Genomic DNA, 12012 nt, shown 5'->3' with positions numbered 1-12012 from the left:
TTCGTACGATATTTTAATAAATATTTTGAAAAGAATATTATTTTTATAATTTTTTATTAATTCGATAAAAATTTTTTCGAAAGTTGTAAGTCGATTTTATTTTGAACAGTATTTTGATAAATATTTTAAAAAAATATTATTTTTATAATTTTTTTAAAATAAATATTAATTCGATAAAAGGGGCCCAAAAGCTATATTCCAACGGTTAACGGTACTTGCAAAGTGCACTTCGTTATTCAGGCGTATCAATGGAAGATTTCATTGTCCCAACAACAGTATCTGAGGCATAGTGACGGTTTTGCCCTTTGCGTTTGCCACGAACTACCGCCCCACGCGTTTAACTCTCCAACATGGTGAGTTGGTGACATGTGGGCCCAACAAGGTAGACATGTGAGACCTACAAAGATTTAGCCTTAAACACAACCTTAAACATGTGCCAGGTAAAAGGTGGCACATGAACATTATTGTAGCTAGCTTTCTAATGGTTACACCCACCATAGGTCTAACATTCCTCGTATATTCCCTATAGAAGGAGCTATGTTAAGAATGGTGCGAGCTATGTTAAGAATGTTAGCAGTCAGTGGTACCAACACTTCCTGTTGTTCCGAGACATAACAGAGCCACAAGCGGAATTATCATAGCTCCAGGAAAAATGCTAATGGAAACCTGAACTCTTGAGCAGAATTCGCGCAGATGTTAAACATAGCATTCCAAAAAATGCTAATAAAGCATCACTAGAAACATCAGCAAGGTGTACCATCTATCAATGGGAAGGACAACTACCCAACATTTAGGTCTGGTAATATCATGATTCGATCTGAGTCATTTAGTCCTATCAAAAATTTTATATCAACTTGACCTAAATCTAGGCCATTGATATTTCTCTACAGTCTTGTGCATGAAATGCAAGCAGAATGGATTGCAACAATGCCTCAGCATTCCACATTTTAATGCACTCCAGATTTGGAGAGACATACTTCTCTTGGCTATACCTCAAATTAAGAATTAAACTATAGATGATACAATGAGAGAAGATATGGTAAAATTGAGATAGATCACCGCAAAACGTTAGCCTTGCAGTCCAATGGCGTCACAGGCTGGAGTTTTAAGTTCAATTTTGAAAAGGAAAAAGGAGCCATCTAACCAACTCATGCTTTACCAAGAACTATAACCGCAACAATAGACCCGCACGTACTCGTTGACTATTGTAAGGGTAACAATGCAAGTCTGCACCTAACTACAGATAACATTAACTAGGTATCAGGTAAGAGAGTAGGAGGAAATACTTACCTAACAAAATTCAAGTACATATATCCACTTAATAGAACACTTTGTAAGCTAAGAATTACCATAACCACTCCAATAAAATACTATATCCACTGATTCAAACTTTTTACAAACTCGCATACTATTATATCAGAAATCGATGTCGTTCAATCCATGCACCTTAAAAGCTGGACATCATGGGTTATACCTTCACCAACGGATAATTAGCCTCAGCCAACTTTTAGCTAGCAGCCTGACAGCCTCTCAAACACCTGAAAGCGAAGCTCAGGATTCAGATGTCTCCCATCGTAACACGAATTCTCACAACCATCTCAAACATTACACCACAGATATCCAGCCAGAATATATGGTTATGCGTGTAAAATATAACTAAACGCGCACTAGAATCATATGCCTGATAGGTAACATTAACACATGCAGCAAAAGGTCTGGCGCAAGAGTCAGCACAATGAGCAGCTGTGTCTGTTAAATCTTTTGAGCAAATGCATGGTCCATTAAATCAAGATGACAAGTCTAAAACATTTATTTATGGAGAAACTGAGACAATGCTCGACCAAGACCTATTGCATGGTTTTTCCATATATGCATAGCTATGCCCACTAAAGGGAGAATTAAGAATCCCTCCAAATATCGATACTAATAATAGATAAGTATAATAAATTCCATGCTCTCCTCCCTGCAGTAATAAGGCAGGTTAAATATACAACCTCCCAATAAACCTCTTGTGCAAGCGGCCAGTGTGTCATGATAACAACAATGCAGCTGTCTGGGGACCATCTTTGGGCTTTATCTTTATCATCGTGGACTGCTGCTGCTGCTGCTGCTATTGTCACCAAGAATAAAGGGTTCTTTTCATAAGGAATCATCTAATATCGTCGACAACAGAAGCTCCCGCACAAAATGACTCCTCCGAGCTCTCTCCACTTGATCTTTCTCAGATAGAGATGGCTCAACACTGGCAGAGGGCAAACAAAGATTAGGCAAATATAGCGAAACTTTCTTCTACAAGTAAATTGGGTAACAAGGAGAGTGGAAAGAGAGAGCCTTTTTTGCCAGGGTCCAAGCACAGTAATAATTCAACAGTGGATAATCCAAGTTTGAATATTTCCTAAACTCTCATCCGACGCTATAATGCAAGCAACAGTTCCCATTTTCCAAGTGCTTAACAGATTGAAAGGTAAAATGCTAAATGCACATTAAAAAAATGTCTTGACACCTTCCAAAATCTTAAGCGCTGGGTGATGGGTCTCTTGCTGGTTTTGGCAACGGGAACAAGGTTTCTTTCTCCACTCTTGATACCGTGCGTGTGGTAGATCAGATAAATAGGCAATTTTGGCTACAAATTAAGAGGCAGCGCTCCCCCAATACTCCTAAGCTACTCAACCTTGATAAAGGTTGTATAAGATCCCAGGTCTTATTAGTTTGATCTTTCATAGGATTTTGTTACATCTGCACATTCTGACCGAGCAAGGTCTTTGTCAAAGAAGATGCACGATAAAACTTATGGCTAAAACTATGATGATTGGATCAAAATACAAAAATTCGTAATGCAACAGGACGATCTAATAAGTAATCCCATGGCATACCTAGGTGGAAAATTTATAAGCTTAACTGGTAGCAGGTTAGACATAACATTTGTTGTAAGCTGAGTAGCCAAAGGAGCCCAACAAAGGAAGTTGTCCAATGACTAGATAACTTTAACAATCCGCTGATTAGGCTAGATCACCCTCTCTCCACTAGGACTACTATAAATCTTCTCGAGGAAGTCAGAATCCAGATCCGGTACAGAGAATCAGTACAGAATAATGGCTCAAAGAAATCTTGAAATTATGCAGCTGAAGACACAAATGTAACAGATAACATTTTCTTATCAGCAGCCTGATGAAGATGTAATATGATAATTGGTCTGCAAATACATTACGAGCAACCCTATGTTCTGCGAGTGTCAATGAAATCCCTTAATTGTCTTTTATCTAATTCCTAGGCCAATTTAGTTTACATACCATATGCATGGTTGGCACCTGCATTAGGGCACTTTGGTCCCCCACCCTCCAATAAAAAAAATAAAATAAAAAATAAAAAAAACACGTGCTGGAGTTTCTTCTTCTCCTTCAATTATTTTTCCCCCTTGGTGTATCTTCCATATTCCTTCATATTTGTTTCATCTATCAAAGCCCTTGAACTAATTACAAATTAAGGCCCGTAGGCATCTTCGATCAAATCGAGATTGGTGGACCAGACCTCAAGTATGACAGCTTAAAAAGTTCTCTACACAATACCATTAAAAATTAAGGAGATGTCACAGGCACATGAATGGATGCAAAATACAGAGGCACAGACAATGCAGCTAGACAATTACACAATGACTGCTCCTTAATTGGATAACATACCTTATTACCATTACAAAACATTTACCAAAAAAAAAAAAAAAAAAACCATTTTCCACCTTCAACTAATAAAGAAAATCAACATCAAAATGACAATTGCATGAGGACTTCACATTCAGAAGAATTTCTAACAAGTACATATTAAATTCACTAGAAAGAAAACAAACCATATCACTAGATAATAACAACAGATTTACCAATTACAAGAAGTCATCAGAACTGACTGCAGAAAAAGAGAGAAAAATTAATTTATTTGACCACAAAATATGATTAGAAACTCTAACAGCATTGGTACAAACAAAGTTAAACATGCATCTGCACTAGTGGAATCTAAAGCCACTTGTAAATAAGAATGTTATATTTTATCCCTTTATATACCAATTTATATCGATGAAGATATTATGCCATGTCCTTATAGAAAGAAATGACTCATCAGACACAGCAGAATGCAATTCTAAACCATTTTTCTAATCATCTAACAAAAATCACATTGTTTTTTAAGTAATTATGTGGAAATCAGTCTTGTTCTGAAGGATCACAGGCAACCCTCATGCAACTGTCAGAAAAGCAATGGGAATTATCAAAACAGTGAGGGAAAAGAGAATATAATGGAGAGGAAATGCCAAAGCTTCATACCTTTCCCCTGCTTTCTCCTCTGAAGTCTTGTTAATCAAATTTCCATCATCCAAGGATTCAGGCCTTACATCTTTTGATGAATCAGCAACAGGAAAATTCATAATAAATGATGACAGCAATGGATCAGGTGCAGCATTCGAGGGAGCAACTGTAAAGGAAGAACCCCCAAAAAGAGATTGCAAATTCCCACTTCGCAGATCCTTTCTCAGCAAAGAAAGTGTAGAATGGGATCCTGATGAACCTTTACGGAATCTCCTCCTACGCTGCATGTGAGTTATTGTTAAGGAACTCAAAGCATATTACTCTATCAAACATGACATTTGCACAAAATGAACATGGTAAAGATAGCTTGACTTAAGAGTTCAGTTTGCAAAGCATGGTTTAGTGTATAATAAGAAATTACAATGCATCTAGATACAAAACAAAAAAGATAAGGGAAAAACGTATTTATCACTCCACAATCAAAGTAGAGAAGAAAGGATATCTTAAAGAAATTTGCATGCTGCGCTGTTATGTGCCCAACCATGTCCATGCCAACCCTAGCTGTACAAACAGGACATACCTGCAAGAAAAAACAACACCCAATTCTAACAACAATAAGCTCTGCTACACATATCCAAGAATTAAAAAGACAAACAGACAACAATACCACGATTGGCTAAGTAAAGATCCTAGCCTTTTTAACTAATCATAAACAAAAAAGGGATAAGAGTAAAAAAGATTTTCTTCGAATCCCCAACAACAAATAAGAAAGCAAAATAAACAAAATAACCTGAAAAATTCATACTCTCATTTAAAGTAAAACCAAATTAAAACACAATCAACTTTTAAAACATAGATAGTTTATATTAAAAGGTACCAGAATTTTACTTGAATTTCTGGGTTGTAAGATACGTTAAAATTTGATGACTCCACACGTGAAAATGAAACTCAGAGTATAGGTATTGAGTCATATACTAAAATAATAGATCGATTAAACTCGCTTAAACTAACAGAACTGTGCTTTTTTTTTTTTTTCCTTTTCACACAACAACATATAGACTATAGATACCCAATGATCTCAGACATCTAATTCTTGGTTTTTCAAATTTACCGTGAAAATGGAATGAAGCACATCCTATTCACATCAGGAAGCACAGTGGGCTGTGTCTGTAAATTATAGATCAAAATATAGGATAAAATCTTCATTTTCTTTACCTAATTCACTCTCTATTATATCTCTTAATTACAACCATCTCCCACTTTCTAGGTGCATGGATGGATATGGCTGAAAGTCCCTTTTTGTTGTCCAACAGATGTCCCGTGGTTGTTTCTGTAACATATTAGTAAGATCTAAAAGCAAAGATGCAAATCTAAAGGCCAAAAGAAAATATAGTATTTCAATGACTAACAAGGGAAATTTACTTTTTTATAGAATTTTGAAGAATAATTCATGTAGTAGTTTTTTATCCAACCATGCTTCACTAAATGCAAACAGTCTTTTAACTTAAAGCAGCAATCTATAAAATCCAATTAGCAACATTTCAATTATTCTTCCTCCAAAAAAAAAAAAAAAAAAAATCAATTTACCGTTTAAGATTGTTCCACCCTCCTTATCCAACTCTCTTAAAGCAGCATGGACATTCTAGACCATCACTAAGAGCATACCAGTTCATGCTTGCTTGTCTGTACACTTCATGGCAACCATCAAAAAGGTGGAAAAAGACGACAAAATTTACCATATATTCCTAGTAAATTTCTAACGAAGCAAGCAAGAACCGCTGCTGACACGATGTTATACAAGAGTAAATTTGAATCCATAATTTACCTAAAAGATCACTACAAGCTACTGTGAAACATCAGAATCCATTCATAATGATTGCATAAAAAAATGCTTTCACTAAATTAGAGAAAAGAACTTCAGAAGACCATACATTCATACAGGAAATCCTTAATATTCGATTTGTCAGATATGAATGATAGAAAATTAGAACCATTCACGACTGAGCAATGAGCTATATGACCAAAGTTTTAGCATCATTGGAGAATGAGCACAGAAAACAACAAAAATCCAGCTACAAATAAATGCAAACAAGAGCTTCAGAATCAGACAACAGGAAAACCTTATAAAAATTTAGATGGCTTAATAAAACTCACTTGCAAAGCCTTAAAAATCCATTTTGCCCCGTCAACTACCGTTCATCCCCTCAAGAAGATATTTCAAAATCCAACTATTCCCAGTAAAACCCCATAAAAATCCAATTTTCATCAAATATTTACACTAAAATCCCCCCAAAAACTCTTTTCCCCTCAATACGTGAAAACACAAGCAGAAGGACCAGAAGGACCAGAAACGAGACAATACCCCATTTTTAGCCTCAACCGGGTGCTCGTCGTCGATGTGGCAGCACAGCCCCACTATATCAAAATCCTCGGAGCAGAACGGACACAGGAACTCCGCTCTCGAGTCCTCATCCCCTCCATCGATCTCCTCATACCCAAGGTACAGATCTACCAACCAAAACAGCCAATCAAATCCCACTCTCACAAAAAAGAAACGCAAACCCAGACGATCAACAACCAGAGACTCCATCCTCACCGAATCGAGGCTGGACGGCAGCCTGGTGGCGCTTCGAGGCGGCAGAGAAGCGGCTCCACGAATCGGCCTCCATGGCTTCCTCCTCCCTCCAGTCCTTCTCCAATCCAAACCTCTGGTCCCCTGGAGAGCCAGTACAAACCGAGCAAGAAACAACTGATCCCTCGTACCCTCGTATAAATTTACAAGGGCGATGAGAGAGAAAGAGAGATGCAATCCTCTCTAAAGAGGAGAAAAAGCTCGGCAATGCTTCGTGGGGAGGAAGAAGAAGAGAAGAAGACGACAGAGAGATAAATGTTGAGGAAGGGTGAGATGCGATTCCTTTTTTGCAGGAAAAAGGGGCGATAGGAGCTCGGCAAAAACTCCGTGGGAGAAGAAGAGGTGAGAAGCTAGAAGACGACAGTGAGAAAAGCGGGGGACGGGGTGCACCGGCCCTCCCAAGTCTCGAGGGTGAGCTTTCCAGTACTGGAATTAAAAAATAGCCCTGATTGCCCTCTGAATGACGATAATGCCACTGTTCTGGGACACGTGGTGAAATATGGATCGTCCAGAAGACTGTCCGCACATGCCAGATGGCTAGCTGATCTAGATGGTACGAATCCGTTGGGTCGGAATCGACGAGGGAAACGAGTTGTTAGGATTGTACGCATAATAAACTCATGGTGTTTTTGTGCGGGGATCGAAATTGGACGTAGATGCATCTGGTGAGTTGTTTAGATCAGATTGGATGGCATGGATCGTTTCCGCATAGAGATTATCTAGGATAACTGGTTTGCTAACGATTTAAATAACCTGGTTCAAATACAAACCGGATAGGGAAACGGAACCAACGTCGGGGATAGAATATATCCCACAAAATACAGAGGCCTTTCTTGATGTCTCATAAGATCCTCATGCTGCCTTAGTAGCTGAGGCATGCACACGGGCATACATAAAGGAAACGCAAGTGAAACGGAATATTTTCTGGTCCTCGATGTTCGCTCCGCCATCGGCAACTCGTGATCTTATGAGAAGGCGTTTCCAATGAATTGACCCCGGTTTCTTTTTGGCCCAGATTGATGGACCACGGGGAGTCGGTGGACGGTCCGATTGGACGCTGTTATCTTCTCCCAAGCGCGTGCACAGCAATCCATGTAGGAACCAGGGATCTTCCGTCAATGTTGACGAGGCGGTAAAATCCGGCAGTCGATTTTAAATATTCGCATATTTAATTTCTATGCGCACGCTCGGAAAATCATTCTCCATCTTTCACACCCCCTGGCACGCAGATGCGCCACGTAGGCCACTGAGGTGATTCCCGACCGCAAGCTTGTGGTGCAAGTCATCTGCGACCATCTTTTTTTACCCCGCTACGAGGGAAGGATTGAGTACGAACTTCTCTTCAGAAGCCAGCTGATTCAGCCAATGGAAATGCAGAAAGGCCGTGGGGTCGTGTGGATTAATTATGTTATATAGGTGACAATTTGCTAGATGAGCTGTTCTCTACGATAGACATGATAGCATATCCAGTTGCAGAGTGCTGATTGTGCGGCGTGGAAGACGCCACGTGACACAGATGAAACAGGTGGGCACATGTGTTCACATTTGCGTGGGGAACTTAACGCACAAATTAAAAGTACCCCCAGAAAAGTATCCATTACAATGATAGCGTGGTCCCACCAGAGAATCTTGTAAAATGAGAATTAATGCGTACACCCACTTTGACGGCTCCATGTAAATCAAAGGCGCATGCTGTATGACCGAGTGGACAGAGCTTGTGTCCCTTGTTTTATTTAATAAAATATATGAAGCGAAAAATTCGCAGCATCCTGCTTTCGTAGCTCAGTTGGTTAGAGCACCCGTTTAGTAAGCGGGAGGTCTTGAGTTCGACTCTCAACGAAAGCATGGGGTTTTTTAAACTTTTTTTTTTTTTTTTTAATTTCCATATTCCTCCCTGTGGAAATAGGATAAATCTAAGGATATATATTATGTTTGTGATCTATGCATTCGAGGATACAGTGGTTACAGATTTGATCTTCCCACATGCCTCACGTTGAAGTCCCTGACCATTCTCCTCAAGTCCAATCGGAGAGGGTATGTCCTGGTTGTGTGACAATGGTTTTCTCACCCATCCAATCACCATAACTATGTCCCCGTTCCACATGTCGTAGAAAGGCTGCAGTACAAAGCTAAAACGATATTATATTTGTGATTATGTCGTCTAACAATCTAATTTATTGAAGGACGAAATTTTTTTATTTAAAAATATAGCACAAAACTTCTTTTAAATTTAAAAATTAGTAAATCTTCTAACTCCAATAGAGCTTTCCCACACTATTCTTGCATACTTTCACGATTCAAGACATGCATATATGTATATAAATTTCGTAAGTATTTTTTCAGTTTTGCTGTGTTCAACGCAACCATTTGAGCAAAAAAAAAAAAAAACCTTCCTTAAGAGAGTTGGATGGCAGTTCAAGAAAAGGTAGAACAACAAAATGGCCTAAAACGATAAGATTGATGAGAGAGAGAAGAGAAGTAGAGGATGAGGAAAAAGAACACCGAGATGAATGTTAATATAGTACTTAATATATGGTGGAGTGAGGACTTGACAATGGAGGAAGAAAAAGAGAGAACTGAGACAAATAGAAGGTTTTTTTTTGGTTATATTGGGTTGTAATGGTATGGGCATGGGTGAAAACGCTGTTGGCATGGATTTCTAACCACATGCATATTCGTTGAGTGTCCCATGCATGCATGCGACTGGCTATGTCCCTAGGCTAGCAGACCCGACATACCCAAAGTTGGCAAGGATCTTGAATCACATGCACGTCCATTGATGTCCCATGCATGCAATTAGCTACGTGCCCGGGCCACTAAACCTGATATACCCAAAGTTGAAACTGAACCTTGTATCTCAAATTAAGAACCTAGCATGGGTCAGGTATGTATCTCATGAAATTAGACCCGATTTGATAGGATATGCAGGAATTATAATTGCATGAACCGGACCTACCTTGCAAATTTAAAGCCGCTCGAACAAGAAGAGACTTAAACCAACCTAATTGCAATTCAAGATGTCAGTTAGACTGGATGCTCCAAATTTTATTGATATAACTAAATTCCATTCCTTTAATTTAACAAATCTTGGTTCAATGTTGTTGCTTGTTTCGTCACGATTAGAAAACCATGTAATTAATAAGGAGGAAGGATATAATGGATGGGATGACAAATTTAGGAATTTGTAGATGGATGGATGTTCGTTATTAATTAAGGAGGATTAAAATCACTTTTCCTGACTCCTTTACTCAAGTCGTGGAATTAATGGCATTAAGAAAGGCTTTGAATATTTGATTTCTTTGAATCTGAGCTCTTCATATAACCGGTGGGGAATGGATTGATCGATCCTTCTTGCTCCATTCACAATATCATTCATGACTACGAAAATCTTCTTTAACAAAATCTTAATACCATAACATGCCATGCTGCTTGAATGGTAGATAATTTTCTTATATATATTCATCTCATGCAATAGTTTGATAGATGAAATTTTTCTCTCACAAGATTCTGTATTTGTTCTTTTGCCTATTATAACTTGTTACAAGTTAAAACAGGAGTAGCTGACTTGACAGAATTGGCTATAAGTTTATTTTATAAAAAATCGTTATTAAAATATATATTTTTTATATGTAGGGAGGTTGTGAGGGGCCTAAAAGTATACATGGTAATATAAAGCTCCAAAGGATTTTCTGAAAGTCATCCACAAGAATAAAAGTAATTAAACCCCAACTGAAAACAAGTTAGCTTTTTGGATTTGAAATCAAACCTAGGTTGGTTTCAAGTGAATACACTCAGTGTCTAACTTATCTGCAAGTCACGGAGTCTTTAGCAATCTTAATTTTCACATGTTTCCTATATTCACATCATTTGGGTATTGGGGTATGACTACTGCTTTACCAGTTTCAAGATCTCTTACTGTTTCATGGATGCTCCCAATCCTTGGTTTTAAAGGTGAACTTTGATGCTTTAATACCACATCATATGGCTGCCACAGGTTTTATCAGCAAGGATTACCATGGTTGCTTAATCTATGCAACAGATGAATTTATTAGCCTGTGCTAAACTCATTGCAGCCTAGCAAGGACTGTATGTGGCCACACATAAACATAATACTTACCAAGTAATTGGTTGGAGGGGAATTTTACTGTAGCTATCTTATGGACTCTTTCTTTTTCTACACCCAAGTTTCCTTTTAACCTATTGCTCCGGAATATTTGGCACTAGCGGCATGACTCTCTTCTTACTTTTAAAGCTCCTTATGTCTTTAGAGAAGCCAATATGGCCGCCGATTAGCTGGCAGCTCAAGCAATATTTCCACAGTAGCTTTCTTTTCAAAGTGCAGCAGTTCTTCCTATAGGTTTCCATCCTATTTTGCTGGCAGACGCACTCTCTGTATAGTTCTTGAGATACTAGTTTTTCTTTTTGGTCCATGGGCCCTTGTACACCCTTCCCGTCCCCCCACATCCCTCTCCCCCCCACCCCCCCACGCAAAACCACCACCCAAATAAATAAAAAAAAAAAAGAATAAAAAGGAAGTCCACATGATATATTACCATTACTAATCCTCCATATTGTAAAAAATCTCATCATTTTATTGTTGTTATCCATTATTTCTCAAATGAAGATTGATAAATCTGCATAAAGTTTACTAACTGATTTCAAAAAGGAGTCAAATTGAAAACTAGATCGAAAAAACAGTGTGATATTATCTTAACTTTTACACCTTTCATCCCAAAGTCACACCTTTCGTTTTGCTCCAACCATCACCTCCATGCTTCCTTACCTTCATATATAGCGAACAACGTAAGTGCAACATAAAAACAACCACACATCCATAGATCATCTACAACAGATAGCAAAAGAATGCCTTAACCTTATTCTATCACTCATCAATCTTCTTCTCACTTGCACCACACGCTATCATCACATGGCGGAACTCCTTTGAAACCGTTGCAACGGCCGTTATTACGAACCAATGATTTTAAAACCGACCCGGTTCAGCTGCATCTTCCCGGTCCGGCCAATTAACCGCCCCCAGAGATTTATTAGGGAAGCAGCTTCTCTTGGACGGACTCGCTGATCCCTCCT

General features: G+C 38.5%; 1 protein-coding gene and 1 non-coding gene across 5 annotated transcripts; one reads left to right on the top strand and one right to left on the bottom strand.

Moving 5' to 3' along the window:
- Positions 1-1273: 1273 nt before the first annotated feature.
- Positions 1274-7323, bottom strand: LOC105039900 (protein DEHYDRATION-INDUCED 19 homolog 2). Of its 4 annotated transcripts, XR_012137801.1 has the most exons (6): positions 6889-7320; positions 6655-6800; positions 4795-4872; positions 4311-4579; positions 1995-2242; positions 1274-1538 (listed from the first exon to the last, which is right to left on the bottom strand). XR_012137801.1 is itself a non-coding variant. In XM_019848798.2 (5 exons), the coding sequence occupies exons 1-5, from the start codon at positions 6959-6961 to the stop codon at positions 1508-1510; spliced, it is 597 nt and encodes a 198-aa protein (XP_019704357.1). In that variant the 5' UTR covers positions 6962-7323; the 3' UTR covers positions 1274-1507. The 4 variants fall into 4 exon arrangements, 3 of the variants coding, with proteins under 3 accessions (XP_019704357.1, XP_010914520.1, XP_010914519.1); XM_019848798.2 differs by lacking the exon at positions 1995-2242 and having other exon boundaries at positions 6889-7323; XM_010916218.4 differs by lacking the exon at positions 1274-1538 and having other exon boundaries at positions 1728-2242.
- Positions 7324-8695: 1372 nt separating this feature from the next.
- TRNAT-AGU (transfer RNA threonine (anticodon AGU)) lies at positions 8696-8769 on the top strand. The gene has a single exon. It is a non-coding gene; the product is annotated as a tRNA-Thr (tRNA).
- The last annotated feature ends 3243 nt before the right edge of the window (positions 8770-12012 follow it).

This window comes from Elaeis guineensis, chromosome 1 (genome assembly GCF_000442705.2).
Source record: "Elaeis guineensis isolate ETL-2024a chromosome 1, EG11, whole genome shotgun sequence".
Taxonomy (NCBI): domain Eukaryota; kingdom Viridiplantae; phylum Streptophyta; class Magnoliopsida; order Arecales; family Arecaceae; genus Elaeis; species Elaeis guineensis.
The sequence above is the reverse complement of the archived record's forward strand: the minus strand, read 5'-3'. Positions and strand labels throughout refer to the sequence as shown.